The 17,949-nt window shown below is 44.2% G+C and overlaps 2 protein-coding genes across 2 annotated transcripts; one reads left to right on the forward strand and one right to left on the reverse strand.

The window, feature by feature from the left end:
- Positions 1–10,712: 10,712 nt before the first annotated feature.
- On the forward strand, positions 10,713–15,131 carry LOC123132426 (testis-expressed protein 2). Its single transcript, XM_044552218.1, has 7 exons — positions 10,713–11,006; positions 11,450–11,700; positions 12,012–12,681; positions 12,762–13,074; positions 13,448–13,530; positions 13,886–14,080; positions 14,169–15,131. Exons 1-7 carry the CDS (start codon positions 10,824–10,826, stop codon positions 14,811–14,813), a joined length of 2,340 nt encoding a protein of 779 aa, XP_044408153.1. The 5' UTR covers positions 10,713–10,823; the 3' UTR covers positions 14,814–15,131.
- Positions 15,132–15,520: 389 nt separating this feature from the next.
- Positions 15,521–16,737, reverse strand: LOC123132427 (patatin-like protein 1). The gene is made up of 2 exons (XM_044552219.1): positions 16,347–16,737; positions 15,521–16,231 (listed from the first exon to the last, which is right to left on the reverse strand). The coding sequence occupies exons 1-2, from the start codon at positions 16,623–16,625 to the stop codon at positions 15,521–15,523; spliced, it is 990 nt and encodes a 329-aa protein (XP_044408154.1). The 5' UTR covers positions 16,626–16,737.
- Between the last annotated feature and the right edge of the window lie 1,212 nt (positions 16,738–17,949).

Below are 17,949 nucleotides of genomic sequence, written 5' to 3' on the forward strand. Positions count from 1 at the left end.
GGTCTAATGTTCATATCTTTAATGAGCTTAACAAGCTAAACGAGCCAGCTCGCGAGTTATACGAGTCGAGCCAATCTTGGATTTGAGCTCGTTATAGTAACAAGTCGAGTCGAGCTAGCTCGTTAATGAAACGAGCTTTAGCGAGTCGAGCGGCTCGAATTCCACCCCTAGTTGCATCATAATAGATATAATGGAGATTTCTTTGGAGGAATTTATGCAACCCGCTTAGCTAAATTTCTTGAGATAGACATTCATGAAGGAGACATGGAGTTGCCTCCTGCTTATTTAGATTTTGATTCTATGGTCTCTCACCGTTTTGTTGAGAGGAACTAATCACCTCTCCAGTACCGACTAATCTTTGACATACGTCGTGCTGTCCATATTACTCTCCCTGCTCCTGCTTTCTTTGATTATCAGGCAAAATGAGGATATACTATTACCAGAGAGGAGGCAGATGAGTATGAGAGGAGAGCGGAGGCCGTTCGTCGCCACGCTATAGCTCAGGAGGCGATAGCCGCTGCATCACAATACGACCCCAACAACTATTATTATGGATATCAGCCAAGCCAGCCGTGGTCATAAACCAACTTAGGCCAAAAGCCTAAGCTTGGGGGAGTATGTATTTCTCACCGACATTACATTTATGTTCACACACACTCATTGCTAGATGTCGGTGCTCATACTTTTTCATTGTATCATCCATGCTAGTTTATTTCCTTTTATGCTTTCTTCTTGTGTGTTTAATAAACCTTAAGAAAAAACCAAAAAAAATAGTAGTAGTTTACTTTTCTTGCTGTAGTAATAACTAAAAGGAAAACCCAAAAATATTTCCTGTTCTTCTTTTGCTTGTTGGGAGCTTTCCCGTGTAAATAGTTTTATTTCTTTTCTTTCTTTGGGGGTCGATAGGAGAAGACCATAATTAAATTATTGAAGTGGCTCTTATATGCTTTATTGTTGATTTAACCAAGAGCCCATATTGCTTTGTCTTCTCCTGTTTATTAAATGCTCGCAGATTCCAGCTTAGTCCAATGCACGTGCACTCTTATTATTATTCACATCATTCGTTCGTGCAAGTGAAAGGCAATTATGATGATATAGGATGGACTGACTGAGATGAGAAAAGCTGGTACGAACTCGACCTCTTTTGTTTTTGTAAATATGATGAGTTCATCATTCTTGATTCGGCCTGTTATGAATAAACATGTTTGCAATGACAATTAGAGATCATAGTTGCTTGTGCCATGCTTGATTAGCTATGAGTTATAATGGTTTACCTTGCACGCCAACATGCTATTAAAATGGTTATGATGTGGTATGATGAGGTGGTATCCTCCTTTGAATGATTTAAGTGACTTGACTTGGCACATGTTCATGCATGTAGTTGAAACAAATCAACATAGCCTTCACGATATTTATGTTCATGGTGGATTATATCCTACTCATGCTTGCATCCAATGTTTATTAATTTTAATGCATGTACATGGCTGTTGTCGCTCTCTAGTTGGTCGCTTCCCAGTCTTTTGCTAGCCTTCACCTGTACTAAGCAGGAATACTGCTTGTGCATCCAATCCCTTAAACCCCAAAGTTATTCCACATGAGTCCACTATACCTACCTATATACGGTATCTACCTGCCGTTCCAAGTAAATTTGTATGTGCCAAACTCTAAACCTTCAAATAATCATCCTGTTTTGTATGCTCGAATAGCTCATGTATCAACTAGGGCTGCCTGTATCTTCCATGCTAGGCGGGTTATTCTCAAGAGGAGTGGACTCCGCTCCTCACTCACGAGAAAATGGCTGGTCACCGGGATGCCCAGTCCCATGCTTTATGCAAACTAAATCAAAAATAATTGCAAAACAAAACTCCCCCTGGGACCTGATGTATGTTGGAGGCACTCGTTGTTTAGAGCAAGCCATGGATTGATGTTTGTTGGTGGAGGGGGAGTATAAACTTTACCATTCTGTTTGGGAACCGCCTATAATGTGCGTAGCATGGAAGATATCGCCATATCTTGGTTGTTATGTTGACAATGAAAGTATACCACTCAAAATATTATTCACCTCTATTTCAAAACCGAGCTCTGGCACCTCTACAAATCCCTGCTTCCCTGTGCGAAGGGCCTATCTATTTACTTTTATGCTGAGTCATCATCCTCTTATTAAAAAGCACCAGTTGGAGAGCACTGCTGTCATTTGCATTATTACTGTTAATTTATATTGGGTGTGACTATGATTGGATCTCTTTTACCATGAATTACAATGTCTAGTCAGTCCTTGATCTTTAAAGGTGCTCTGCATTTATGTTTTGTGGTCTTAGAAAGGGCTAGCGAGATACCATCTTGTTATATCATATTATGATTGTTTTGAGAAAGTGTTGTCATCCGAGATTTATTATTATGGCTTGCTAGTTGATTATGCTATTGATATGGGTAATCGTGAGACCTGAGAATTATTGCAAATATGGTTAGTTATAATCTTTGCTGAAAACTTGAATGCTAGCTTGACATATTTACAACAATAAGAGCAAACAGAGTTTGTAAAAGTTTTTCTTTATTTATTTCAGTTTGTCAACTGAATTGCTTGAGGACAAGCAAGGGTTTAAGTTTGGGGAAGTAGATACGTCTCCATCGTATCTACTTTTCCAAACACTTTTGCCCTTGTTTTGGACTCTAACTTGTATGATTTGAATGGAACTAACCCGGACTGGCGTTGTTTTCAACAGAATTGCCATGATGTTGTTTTATGTGCAGAAAACAAAAGTTCTCGGAATGACCTGAAACTCCACGGAATATCTTACAATAAATAATAATAAAATCCTCGCCAAAGATGAGGACCAGGGGGCCCACACCCTTGCCACAAGGGTGGGGGGCGCGCCCCCTGCCTCATGGGCCCCCTGGAGACCTCCCGACTCCAACTCCAACTCTATATAACTGCTTTCGGGGAGAAAAAAATAAGAGATAAGATTTCATCGCGTTTTACGATACGGAGCCACCGCCAAGCCCTAAAACCTCTCTGGAGGGCTGATCTGGAGTCCGTTCGGGGCTCCGGAGAGGGGGATTCGTCGCCGTCGTCATCATGAACCATCCTCCATCACCAATTTCATGATGCTCACCGCCGTGCGTGAGTAATTCCATCGTAGGCTTGCTAGACGGTGATGGGTTGGATGAGATTTATCATGTAAATCGAGTTAGTTTTGTTAGGGTTTGATCCCTAGTATCCACTATGTTCTGAGATTGATGTTGCTATGACTTTGCTATGCTTAATGCTTGTCACTAGGGCCCGAGTGCCATGATTTCAGATCTGAACCTATTATGTTTTCATGAATATGTGAGAGTTCTTGATCCTATCTTGCAAGTCTATAGTCACCTATTATGTGTTATGATCCGTTAACCCCGAAGTGACAATAATCGGGATACTTACCGGTGATGACCGTAGTTTGAGGAGTTCATGTATTCACTATGTGCTAATGCTTTGTTCCGGTTCTCTATTAAAAGGAGACTTTAATATCCCTTAGTTTCCATTAGGACCCCGCTGCCACAGGAGGGTAGGACAAAAGATGTCATGCAAGTTCTTTTCCATTAGCACGTATGACTATATTCGGAATACATGCCTACATTACATTGACGAATTGGAGCTAGTTCTGTATCACCCTATGTTATGGCTGTTACATGATGAACCGCATCCGGCATAATTATCCATCATTGATCTGATGCCTACGAGCTTTCCATATACTGGTTTACGCTTATTTACTTTCCCGTTGCTATTGTTACAATCACTACAAAATACCAAAAACATTACTTTGCTTTCGTTACTCTTTTGTTACCGTTACCATCACTATCATATTACTTTGCTACTAAACACTTTGCTGCAGATACTAAGTTTCCAGGTGTGGTTGAATTGACAATTCAGCTGCTAATACTTGAGAATATTCTTTGGCTGCCCTTGTGTCGAATCAATAAATTTGGGTTGAATACTCTACCCTCGAAAGCTGTTGCGATCCCCTATACTTGTGGATCATCAGGTATCTACATGCCGTTCCAAGTAAATTTGCATGTGCCAAACTCTAAACCTTCAAATAAACATTACGTTTTGTATGCTCGAATAGCTCATGTATCAACTAGGGCTGTCTGTATCTTCCATGCTAGGCGTGTTATTCTCAAGAGGAGTGGACTCCGCTCCTCACTCATGAGAAAGTGGCTGGTCACCAGGATGCCCAGTCCCATGCTTTATGCAAATCAAATCAAAATAACTACAAACAAAACTCCCCCGGGACTCTTTTAGTTGGAGGCACTCGTTGTTTCGAGCAAGCCATGGATTGATGCTTGTTGGTGGAGGGGGAGTATAAACTTTACCATTCTATTTGGGAACCGCATATAATGTGTGTAGCATGGAAGATATCGAGATCTCTTGGTTGTTATGTTGACAATGAAAGTATACCGCTCAAACTATTATTCATATCTATTTCAAAACCGAGCTCTGACACCTCTACAAATCCCTGCTTACCTCTGCGAAGGGCCTATCCATTTACTTTTATGTTGAGTCATCATTCTCTTATTAAAAAGCACCAGTTGGAGAGCACTGTTGTCATTTGCATCCATTACTGTTAGTTTACATTGAGTATGACTTGACTGGATCTCTTTTACCATGAATTACAATGTCTAGTCAGTCCTTGATCTTTAAAGGTGCTCTGCATTTATTTTTTGTGGTCTCGGAAAGGGCTAGCGAGATACCATCTTGTTATATCATATCATGATTGTTTTGAGAAAGTGTTGTCATCCGAGATTTATTATTATTGCTCGCTAGTTGATTATGCCATTGATATGAGTAAACATGAGACCTACTCCCTCCGTTCCGAATTACTTGTCTTAGATTTGTCTAGATACGGAGGTATCTAGCACTAAAATAAGTCTAGATACATCCGTATCTAGACAAATCCAAGACAAGTAATTCGGAATGGAGGGAGTAAATGTTATTGTGAATATGGTTAGTTCATAATCTTTGCTGAAAACTTGAATGTTGGCTTTACATATTTACAACAACAAGAGCAAACAGAGTTTGTAAAAGTTTTTCTTTATCACTTTCAGTTTATCAACTGAATTGCTTGAGGACAAGTAAAGGTTTAAGCTTGGGGGAGTTGATATGTCTCCATCGTATCTACTTTTCCAAACACGTTTGCCCTTGTTTTGGACTCTAACTTGCATGATTTGAATGGAACTAACCCGGACTGACGATGTTTTCAGCAGAATTGTCATGGTGTTATTTTTGTGCAGAAATAAAAGTTCTCAGAATGACCTGAAAATCAAGGGAGGATTATTTTGGAATATATAAAAAAATACTGGAAGAAGAATCCACGTTAGGGGGGCCTCCACTTGTCCATGAGGGTGGGGGTGCGCCCCCTGCCTCGTGGGCCCCCTGACGCTCCACCGACCTCAACCGTGACTCCATACATTCATTTTCGGGGAGAAAACAAATCAGAAAGAAGGATTCATCGCGTTTTACGATACGGAGCCGCCGCCAAGCCCTAAACTCTCTCGGGAGGGTTGATCTGGAGTCCATTCGGGGCTCGGGAGAGGGGAATCCATCACCATCGTCATCATCAACCTTCCTCCATCACCAATTTCATGATGCTCACCGCCGTGCATAAGTAATTCCATCGTAGGCTTGCTGGACGGTGATGGGTTGGATGAGATTTATCATGTAATCGAGTTAGTTTTGTTAGGGTTTGATCCCTAGTATCCACTATGTTCTGAGATTGATGTTGCTATGACTTTGCTATGCTTAATGCTTGTCACTAGGGCCCGAGTGCCATGATTTCAGATCTGAACCTATTATGTTTTCATCAATATATGAGAGTTCTTGATCCTATCTTGCAAGTCTATAGTCACCTACTATGTGTTATGATCCGGCAACCCCGAAGTGACAATAGTCAGGACCACTCCCGGTGATGACCGTAGTTTGAGGAGTTCATGTATTCACTATGTGTTAATGCTTTGGTCCGGTACTCTATTAAAAGGAGGCCTTAATATCCCTTAGTTTCCAATAGGACCCCGCTGCCACGGGAGGGTAGGACAAAAGATGTCATGCAAGTTCTTTTTCATAAGCACGTATGACTATATTCGGAATACATGCCTACATTACATTGATGAACTGGAGCTAGTTCTGTGTCACCCTAGGTTATGACTGTTACATGATCGATTGCATCCGGCATAATTCTCCATCACTGATCCATTGCCTACGAGCTTTCCATATATTGTTCTTCGCTTATTTACTTTTCCGTTCCTATTGTTATCATCACTATAAAACACCAAAAATATTACTTTTGCTACCGTTACTTCTGCTACCGTTACCACTACTATCATATTATTTAGCTACTAAATACTTTGCTGCAGATATTAAGTTATCCAGGTGTGGTTGAATTAACAACTCAACTGCTAATACTTGAGAATATTCTTTGGTTCCCCTTGTGTCGAATCAATAAATTTGGGTTGAATACTCTACTCTCGAAAACTGTTGCGATCCCCTATACTTGTGGGTTATCAAGAATCTTCTCTTCTTTTGTAAGGAGTCGCACACTCATTGGAGTAGTGTCCGGGTCTTCCACAATTGTAGCAATTTCGTTCATGACTTGAAGATCTCTTGTCATTGTAGGACCTTGACTTGGAGCTTCTTTCCTTGCTTCTACTCTTGTAGAACTCGTTGAAGTTCTTCACCATTAGGCTCAATTCTTCATTGAAGGTTTGTTTCTCACTTGATGATGTGGGAGCTTCACATAAGGCTTTGTAAGCACCACTTGACTTGTTGTGGAGCTCTTCCTTATCCTTAAGTGACATCTCATGAGCAACAATTCTTCCAATGACTTCCGTTGGCTTGAGATCTTTGTAATTGGGCATTTTGGATCAATGTGCACACGGTATCATATTTTCCATCCAAGGCTCTTAGGATCTTCTTGATGATGAATCTATCGGTCATCTCTTCACTTCCTAAGCCGGCAATCTCATTTGTGATGAGAGCAAGCCTAGAGTACATTTCAGCGACACCTTCACCATCCTTCATTTTGAACTTGTCAAGTTGACTTTGAAGCACATCCAATTTGGATCCTTGACGGAGTCGGTACCTTCGTGCATATCAATCAAAGTATCCCAAATTTCCTTTGCATTCTCAAGACGGCTGATTTTGTTGAATTCTTTGGGGCACAATCCATTGAAGAGAATATCACAAGCTTGAGCATTGTATTGCAGCATCTTCAACTCTTCCGCAGTAGCTTCACGGTTCGGTTCTCTCCCATCAAAGAATTCACCTTGCAAGCCAATACACACAATAGCCCAAACGGCGGGGTTATGTCCAAGAATATGCATTTTCATCTTATGCTTCCAACTAGCAAAATTTGTACAATCAAAGTAAGGACCTCTACGGTGGTAATTTCCCTCGCTAGACACCATACTCTCCTAGGTTGTGAAACCAAGGCTATGATCACCAAAGGCTATGGAAATCAAGGCAAATGGAGACCAAAGCTCTGATACCACTTGTAGGATCGAAAGTATGTCTAGAGGGGGGGGGGGTGATTAGACTACTTGACCAAATAAAAATCTAGCATTTTCCCAATTTTAAGTCTTGGCAGATTTTAGCAACTTAGCACAAATCAAGTAATCAACCTACACATGCAATTATAAGAGTATAGCAGCGGAATGTAAAACAATTGCATATGAAGGTAAAGGGAGGAGTTTGGAGGGAGCAAACGCAATGTAGACACGGAGATTTTTTATCCGTGGTTCCGATAGGTGGTGCTATCGTACATCCACGTTGATGGAGACTTCAACTCACGAAGGGTAACGGTTGCACGAGTCCATGGAGCGCTCCACCCACGAAAGGTCCGCGAAGAAGAAACCTTGTCTATCCCACCATGGCCATCGCCCACGAAGGACTTGCCTCACTAGGGTAGATCTTCACGAAGTAGGCGATCTCCTTGCCCGTACAAACTCCTTGGTTCAACTCCACAATCTTGACGGAGGCTCCCAAGTGACACCTAGCCAATCTAGGAGACACCACTCTCCAAAAGGTAATAGATGGTGTGTTGATGATGAACTCCTTGTTGTTGTGCTTCAAATGATAGTCTCTCCAACACTCAATTCTCTCTCATAGGATTGGATTTGGTAGAAAGATGATTTGAGTGTAAAACAACTTGGGGAACGCTAGAGATCAAGATATATGTGGTTGGAATGGAATATCTTAACCTCAACACAAGTGTAGGTGGTTCTCTCTCAGAAAATGTATGTTGGAAGTATAGGCATGTTCTGATGGCTCTCTCCACGAATGAAGAGTGGGTGGATGGGTATATATGGCCTCCACACAAAATCTAACCGTTACACACAAATCACCAAACTCGGTGGGACCGAATTATAAAACTCGGTCAGACCGATTTAGTTCAAAATGCGAACGTTAGGATTTTCGGTGGGACCGACATGTCAACTCGATGGGACCGATTCCATTAGGGTTAGGGCATAACATAATCTCGGTGAGACCGATTACACAAACTCGGTGGGACCGATTTTGTAATAGACAAACAGAGAGTTGGTCAGGCAAACTCGGTGGGACCGATTCGCTCATCTCGGTTAGACCGAAACGTTACGAAGGGGAAACAAAGAGTTTGCATTGCAATCTCGGTGGGACCGATCGCTCATCTCGGTTGGACCGAAATGTTACGAAGGGAAACAGAGAGGTTGCAATCCCATCTCGATGAGACCGAGATCCCTATCGATGAGACCGAAGTGACTAGGGTTTGTGGCAGTGGCTATGTCAAGTGAATTCGGTGGCACTGGATAGAAGATTTCGGTGGGGCCGAGTTTGACTTTTGGTTTGGGACATATGTGGATATGAGAAAGTAGTTGAGGGTTTTTGGAGCATATCACTAAGCATTTTGAGCAAGTAACTCATTAAGCAACACCTCACCTCCTTTTAATAATATTGGCTTTTCCTATGGACTCAGTGTGATCTTGGATCACTAAAAGTAAAATGTAGAGTCTTGTGCTTTGAACTTGAGCCAATCTTTTGTCCTTAGCATTTTGAGGGGTCCACTTTCTAATCCATGCCATGCCAATCATTGAGCTTTCCTGAAATATTTATCTTGAAATAGCATTAACTCAATGAGCTATATGTTGTTAGGAATTACCAAAACTACCCAGGGATAGTTGCACTTTCACTTCCCTGCAGCTACACCCCCCCGCCCGGTCGAGCCACCTCAGTCAACGATGTAGGTGGACTGAGCTCTCACGGTTGTACGGAAGTGCCAGCACGCTGAGGATGGGCAGATCAACCACTACGCCTTGACAGATGGGCACATGTGGCCCATAGTGTTATGTATGGGAGGATGCGCCAACGCACCACCGCGGATGGGAAGTTCTGCCACTACACCGCTGTAGATGGGTGGATATGGCACCGCGTTGCCGTGGATGGGCAGGTGGGCCAATGCGGCACCGCGTATGGCCGGATGTGCCACCGTGTTGCCGCGGATTGGTGAACGTGGCACCGCATCGTCTTGGATGGGCGATGGGCCAACACGGCACCTTAGGTGGTCGGATGCGCCGCTGGTCGCCGCGGATGGGAAGACCTGCCACCACGCCGCCACAGATGGTGGATGTGGCATCGCGTCGCCACAAATGGCCTGATGTGCCATCGCGTCGCCGCGGATGGGAAGATATGTCACCACTCCGCCGCGGATGGGTGGACGTGGCATCACGTCACCGTAAATGGGCAAATCTTCCGTCGCGCCACGACCGATGGGTAGATCTACCACTGAGAGTGGACCAGTCTAACACCGAAGTACGGGATCGACGGTGGTCACCGACGAAAAAGCGCACAAGAGTCAGCGGTTTGGCTATGGTTTGGTTGTGGAATAGGGAAGGTGAAGGGAAAAAACGAACATAAACTGAAGGAAAAGACCGTGCGCCCAGGTACTCACCACATGCGGGTAGTTCCTAGAGCCAGACCGTCCGTGCTAGTTAGAGGATTTAGGTTGTTGAGCAAACCGTCTCCAAAATTTATTACAGACGGTTTCGACTATCCAACCACCTTGGAGGTGATTATTAGAGGCAGCTTTGTCCTGCTTGGTCACAACGGTTTCCGAGAGCCGCTTCTAATGCCGCTTTTTTTACTAGTGCATGTTGGTGTAGAGATCGGATGGATCTTTTATATATCCGTATATTATTTTTATTGAAAAAACTGCTATGAGAGAAGTAGACTCAAGCCCCCCTCACGTTAATTCGTACCTAAAAACCACGACAACAAACTATTTTAAGATCTCTTTGCAAAGAACAAGTAATGAAAATAGATTTTTATCTGGACTAGTGATTTAGAAAGAATGCATTTTAAATTTTACTCCCTCCGTACATTATTATAAGATGTTTGGACATTTTAATACAGACTATATACGCATTGAAACGAGTGAACAAACACATTAGAACGTGTCTACACAAATACAGTTTAGAACACGAAGTATTAGAACATCCTTTAGTAGTGGATGAAGGGAGTAGAAAATAAGTTTACACAGATACAATTATTTTGTATGCCATGACAATGACTTCCAAATCATTGTGTGTACGCCGTGAGGTGAGAAGCGCGTTCACCGTTTAGCATCTCGGCACAAAAAGATCCTCCTCCTTTCACAAAAGGTCATAAAGCAGCAGGGACCGTGACAGGTGGGCCCCTGCACGTCCGCCCCTCCATTGACAATGCTGACTTCTTCTCCGCCTCTTCTTCTCTCCTATGTTCTCTTGTGCGCTGCAGAGCAGCCTCGCCTGGCAAGGTCTCCTCGTCATCGTCGTCGCCCATGGCGGTGGCGATCTTCCTCTCGGGCTTCCTCCTCGGCCTCCTCGCGCTCGCCCTCGCGGAGGGGGCGGCGCTTCTCTGGGCCGTCCGCGCCCTGCGCCGCCGCGGGCCAAGGCCTCCTCCGCCTCCGGAGGCCGCCGCCACCGAGCTCTCCGGCGACCGGCCGTTCCCCGCCGAGAAGCAGGTCAATAAACTTGAAACTGCCCCGCGTAGCCTCCCATTTCTACCGATTTCCTTCTCCTGTTTTCCTGCGTCGCAATTGCAATCCTGTGGAGTAGGCAGGTCAAGCAAATGGGGGTCTATCAATAGCTTGCGGGAAAGAAAGTTCGTTTACTTTATGCAGAAAATTTCTTGGAACCAGATTCTGTCGTCTTTCTCTAGTTGTTGTGACTGAATTCCTGGTGCTGATTGGAGAAGCAATCTGTTCACCTGAATTTGCACCTTCTCTCTGTTCTGTTGTATATAATGCAAAGCAATAACCTTCGTTATTTTATTTTATTTTGCTACTGGGCCATCAACTAGCCGTACTGCCATTAGACAAACTCTCACACGCTGTGCCTGGTGTTGCTACGAGCCAGGCATGGTTGCAATTTGGATCATTTCACCTGACGGCCATACTTGTTGCAGGGTTTTCTCTGGATGTTAGAGCCAGGAAAGGTGCCAAAAGTTAGAAACGGCAACCGCTTACCACCAACTGGGGTTCAGAAAGGCGTGAAGGATAAAAAGAACATCGTCGAGGTTTCTCCGATAAGGATGCGGGCTAAAATTCAAGGCCACTCGCTTGTCTTGACAGGTTCCGATGGTTCTCAGATAACTATTGGGCTTCTGGATTGCACTGTTCTTGCTGTTTCTGCTTCTAACCTACCGTCGCGTAAATGGTTTGTGCATATAAAATTTGTTATCATACACTGATCTTCAACGTTTTTGTGCCGCATTAACTCATATTTATGTTCAGTGTGTGACCTGTGTTACCAACATCATAGCCTTGATATATGGTAGGGTAGATAAGCATGCTTATATTTTTGGATTCAGCTAAAGACTAAGAATGCTTTATTTTTCAAGTTAGATGTTCTTAAAAATTGACTATATTTTCCTACTTTGCCTATTTAATGTGGATGCTGCAATACACTTTGCATATGCACTCTAGTTTCAATGTAACTACCATTTATATTTATCCATTTTCTTTCAGGTCTAAGAGGTATCCGATAAAACTAGAAAGCAAGGGATCTGAGATTTGCAAGCGGAGCAAGGTATGCTATCTTTATGTGGACACCTCTTGGGAGAAAGAATCATGGTGTAAAGCACTTCGTCTTGCATCTTCTACAGACAAGGAGAAACTGAAATTGCATACCAGGTTGAGTGAAGAGTTCAGAAGTTACATATCCTCTTTACACGCTGGATACCCTTGTTTCCTGAAATCAACTGCACTTTCTGCTGAGGATCGTGAAATTATGGACAAGGCAGTAAAGTCTGATGGGTCGTCAAAAATGCGCCTTTTCCTTAAGAAGTTGGCTAGGAAGGCATCTATAAAAGCTCCCCAGTTGACTAGAACAAGCTCAACCTCAGCACAAGCAGAAAGAAAGACGCTCCAAAAAACACGCAGCTACAATGGTGCCGCACTGATTGATGCACAAGAAGAAAGGTCAAGCAGTAGTTCATCATTACTAGACATAAAGCAACCCAGTACGCCTAGTTCTGATTTCAGTTACAGCAACAGGTTCTCAGATTCTCCTGAAACAAATGTAGATGAAAAGTTTACTGACGAAGGCACACTTTGTTGGAACCTCCTAATCTCTCGGTTGTTTTTTGATGCTAAAATGAGTGATGATATAAGTAAATCCATTAAAACACGCCTTCAGGTTAGATAATGCTTACATTTAAAACAAGTAAACTCATCCTTCAAACATGTTTGCTAATGGTTAGTTTTCTTGTTTTTCAGCGAAAATTGTCAAACATGAGAACTGCCTCCTATATAGGTGAAATTACACTTACTGATTTCAGTCTTGGGGAACTTCCACCATATTTGCGTAGGATGAGAGTCGTCCCAAGGGATCTCAATGAACTGTGGGCTTTCGAATTTGATTTTGAATATTGTAGTGAAATAATACTGAATGCTGAAGCAAGACTTGAGGTTCAGGAACCAGAGCTGAAAAAAGACATAATGAGAGCTACTCCCGAAGCGGATACTAATGGCAACCAATTTGAACCTTCGCAACTTTTGGCTTCTGTAGTGGAAGATGAAGATGAGGCAGGTTTGTTTGAATTTTCCATATATTTTCTTTCTATTGCTTATTATTTCTCAGAATGATCATTTCGTTTTCTATGCAAATAACTAAGCTCATAGTAAATGATGTATCAAACTCCTCCCAAAACTAGTGTTTGAATTGTTATGTTCACATATTTCGGCTCATGTTCATGTGCTTCTTGACTTCCTTTCATCATAACTGCATGCTGTGCATAATCATATCCTAATTGCTTATGTTCTTTCCTTTGACCCGTCGAAAGCAAGTTTCTTCATTCAGTACTTATAACTCAAAACTTACTGCAATGAGTGAAACTTGTGAATTTGCAGTCGTCTTGATGCGTAATCAGTGACTCAGAGTGCTTGTTTATCTTTTGTACCAGATGTGTTAAGGCGCTCAAAAAGCACTGGGAGGACATCAAGGTGGAAAACTATCTTGCATTCAATCACTGACCATGTCTCTCAGGTTAGTTCTTGTTCTACTTTCTTATTACACAGACTGCAGTACTGTACTGTTTACGCTTTAGACATCCAATTGGTAGTGAACACTGAACTAAGGGTTGCACATCAAAATCTAGTCTGGCTATTTTTAGTGAAGAGTTTTTCCTGTCCCTCCATTCATATGTTGCCTAGTTTTACCACAATACTTTCCTTTGCCTCTTTGCGAGGTACACTATTAGGAAAAGGTATGCCTGGCATGTTCAAACACTTCAAATCAGAGATCAAACTTTAGATAAAAAAGCTGTAGAAAGTTAAATGTATGTTACTAGTACAGCCAGGAAGTTCTGAGACATGTAATCTGTTCTTTATTCTTGCAAAAGGTGCCGTTTTCGTTGGCAATTAAAGTAACTTCTATTCGTGGGACAATGCGCATGCATATAAAGCCTCCTCCCTCAGATCAAATCTGGTATGGATTTACATCAATGCCAGAGCTTGTGTGGGAATTGGAGTCTTCAGTTGGGGACAGGAAGATCACCAACAGCCACATCGCTTCGCTTATCAGCAACAGAATCAAGGTGTCCCTTCAACTTACTTGATCTGATCACCGTGTTACTTATTTGTGAAACCTGTATGCTTAATTCCGGAACGTGCCCTACCCTACAGGCTTCGCTTCACCAAAGCTTGGTACTGCCGAATTGTGAAAGTATTCCCATGTCATGGATGATATCAGAGAAGGATGATTGGGTGCCTCGCAGAGCTGCACCTTTTATATGGCTGAATCGTGAACACGGCGAGGCAGCAAGCAGTCATAGTTCAGACATGGGTAAGCTCCAGCCTGATGATGTTGCCGCACTAAAGGTCAGTTCCAACAGCGAAGCTAGCAAATCAAGTCCACCTGCTCCTTCAACTAGAAGCGACGACGAAGCGCTGAAGAAGGTGACATCCACTCGTTGGCCTAACCAAGAATCCACAACAGAAGCATCAACCAGCTCTGGTTCTTCCGTACCTTCAGAAGCTGAACCTTCTAACCAGTTGATGGCGCCGCTGCTGAGCACCAGGGAATTCGAGGAAGATGCTTCTGAAAATGCAGCAGTGGGCTCTTCTCTTCAGTTAGTAGCGGTGATACCTGCTGGGCATCGGCGGCCGCCATTGTCATCCTCTGCTTCTCCTGGGGAGTATGACCTAAAGAGGAAAGGCAGCCAGCGAGCTGCGGTGATCGGTTTGGGGAGGAAGATGAGCGGCAAATTGGAAGAAAAGACGCGGCATATTGTCGAGAAGATTAAGGAGAGTTCTGGAAAGGAGCAATAGCTTGGAGATAAGCACCCACTTAGTTAGAAGTATATATTTCCCAAAATTTATATCCTTGCTTATTCCTCTGCTGGAAATGGAAATTTGGAATGTCCACTGTTAAGATGTTGTACAGTCTGGGAATTGTGCTCATGGTTTTAGGGAGCCATTGCTGCCCCAGCATAGTTTACAGTATATATATCTATACGTGGCAATTACTCCTAGAAAGAAATTGGAGAGTTTGCAGTTACATAAATGTATTAGTTTGTGGGGGAAATGACAAAGTTGTGTGTATCATTTATACTGATGAAATACAAAAGGAGACTCCATATGTGAAAAGTTGCAGTGGAAACTAAGCATTTGTTTACGATGCAGGGATAGTTAGTTAAACTGAACACCGACGCCTCTTTCATCACTGATTCTGGTCAAGGTTTCGGAAATGGATTGCTCAATGCTTGCAAACTAGCTGAACTTTGTGAACCTTGTGAGCTCATGCATTCTGAATGTAATGCACATATTGACTAGTTTTCTACTCGTTTTTCTCAAAAAGTAAATTCATCATCAAGTTGCATATGGATAAATGTAAAAGAATATCCAGACACACCTTCTCTGTCTCGGTACATGTATATATACATGGGGAAGATCAGTACATACCACACCAACAGTTCATATCATCTGGCATGCATGTACATCCTAGCTAGCCTCAAATCCTAGATCCCAGCCAAGGTTTACTTTGCAGCGCTGCTCTGCTTCTTTTGGAGCCTGGATTTGCGTTCATGCGACAGCATTCGGGCGAAATGGATCAGCTCTTCCTCGTTGGTGCCCCTCTTCAAGTCCGGCACGCTTTTTCCGGTCTCGACGTCCACTCTGCACACCTGTTTCTTCAGTAGTGCCTTGCCGACGTCGACAAGCATGTTCAAGTTCTCTGGCGTGGCCACGTCGACGGAGCAGGTGTTCCCCTTGAGATCGTCATCCTGGATGCGAAGGTAGCGCCTCTCGCAATGCAGCGCCTGAAAGAGCACGGATGCGTGGATGTCCACAAGGTGAGCGCTTGCCTGACAAAAGCTATCGATGAGCGGCGACACACCTTTGTTGTAGAGCCACCCGAAGATGCCCCACTTGCTGCACTGGGCTGCATCGAACTTGTCCGCGAGCTTGGCCGACCCGGTGCCGAGGGAGAGGATGAGGAACTTCCCATAGTCGGCCGGCTTGATGGGGAAGAAATCATTGTTGCCCATGAGGATCTGCTTGCTGACGTGGGTCATGGCCAGCAGCGTCGGGTTGTTTGCCGCGACGCCGCCGTCGATCAGATTGAATGCGCGTGGCTTGCTGTGCCTGTCCGTGGTCTCGAAGTGGTGGCCGGGCAGGTAGGTGGGCGCGGCGGACGTGCTGATGCACACGTCGGAGAGGAGGGCGTCTTTGGAGACGTCGCTTTGAGCCTGCACACACAAGATGTAGTGATCGACGTTACTGCGACGTACTCAGGCAACACACATACATGTAATACATGAACGAGGGAACACGTTTATTTGGAGTGGAGGGGGAAGAACTTACGTCGTATCTGGAGAAGATGATTGGCTGCAGCAGCTTGATGTCGAAGGCAGGGACGACGATGTTCTGCAAGGCTTGACTCACGCGTGTCTCCCCGAGCAGCTTTCGCACGACGGAGTGCAGATATTTGCCGTTGTACTTGGGCCCCTTGATGCTCTTCAGCAAGCCGAGAGGCCCGCGCTTGACGCGAGGGAAGATCTTTGGGCAGTGCTCCAGGTAGAAGGCGTTGATGTCTTTGGCGGCGAAGAGCGGGCGGCCGTCGGCATTAGGGGCGGTGAGCATGGCGGTCACCAGCCCGCCGGTGCTCGTCCCTGCAATCACGTCGAAGTAGTCGGCCACCCTGGCCTCGGGCCCATCAAGTTCCTGCAATCAGTTGCACACGCCAACAGTTAGAACCAAGGACGTGGAATGGATGAAGCAAACGCAGGCAAAGAAAACAGCAACAGTCAGAACAGAGGCAGAAATCACATATTTGACCTCAGCCAGGAATCAAATCACAAACTGACCTGGTCACGAAAAAATTTCACTCTGCTGACCCCTTGGTGTGGCGCCCGACATCCGGGCGCCGCACCCTACTGTGCAGCGCCCTTCCCTTAGCCGTCGCACATCCTGCCAGCGTGGCAGCCCTGGTCCAGTTGCGGCCCCACACGCATCTGTGCAACGCCTAAGATCTAGGCGCCACACACCTGTAATGTGCAGCGCCTAGCTCTTGGGCGCTGCACAGTCTGTGTTCCACTTGGGCTGGCCCCACCCTCTCTCCCCTCCCACCCCCACCCCACACACCCCCACCCGACCCAAACCCTTAGACTTGCGGCCCTCCTCTCTTCCCCTCTCCCCCCTCTCAAATCCTTCTCAAATCTTGCAAATCCGCCACACACCGTGGATTTTGAAGCCAACCCCTCCCTTAAGGTAATCTCCTCCGATCCCCTCGTTTTCATCCATAGGAATTGTCACATTTGCTCAAATCTTGCTAGTTTGGGGAAACCCTAGATTTTGATAGGATTTGGAAATTTGTGTTGAATGATGTTATATTTCTTTGCTAATTTGGGTTGTTTAGGCTTCCATAGTATGCTAGGGTTAGGGTTATGTGTGTTTGATGTTGGTGTTAGGGTTATGTTGGTGTTAGGGTTGTGGTTATTGTTATGTGGGGGTTAGGGTTATTAATTCATATATATGTTAGGGCATATGTGTGCAAATATTTTTCTTAAGTATTTACTTGATATATGTGTGTTTTTGATTATTGTAGGGATGGGGAGAACATGTGTTTATGTTCATCATGTGGATAAAGAGGCCTTTTTGAAAGGCAATGTTGAGACGGACCCGGATGAGCTTGACATGGTGTTTGAGAGTAGTCCTAGCTATGCGGAGCTTTTGAAACAAGTGAGGAAAGATTTGAATTGGATGGACCCAAGTGACGTTGTTGAGTTCGAGGGAAGGCATAATGTTGGTTTAGGAATGCACATCCGTTGGAAGACAATGCGTGTGAACTCCGAGCAACGTTGGGTTGCATACAAGGAGACGGTTGCGGAATCTCTAGACAAGGCTCTTGAGTTATTTGCCTCAAAGAAGGTTGAGTCTACTTTGAATTTAGACTTGAACCGAAACC

This window comes from Triticum aestivum, chromosome 6A, assembly GCF_018294505.1.
Source record: "Triticum aestivum cultivar Chinese Spring chromosome 6A, IWGSC CS RefSeq v2.1, whole genome shotgun sequence".
In the NCBI taxonomy this organism is placed as follows: Eukaryota; Viridiplantae; Streptophyta; class Magnoliopsida; order Poales; family Poaceae; genus Triticum; species Triticum aestivum.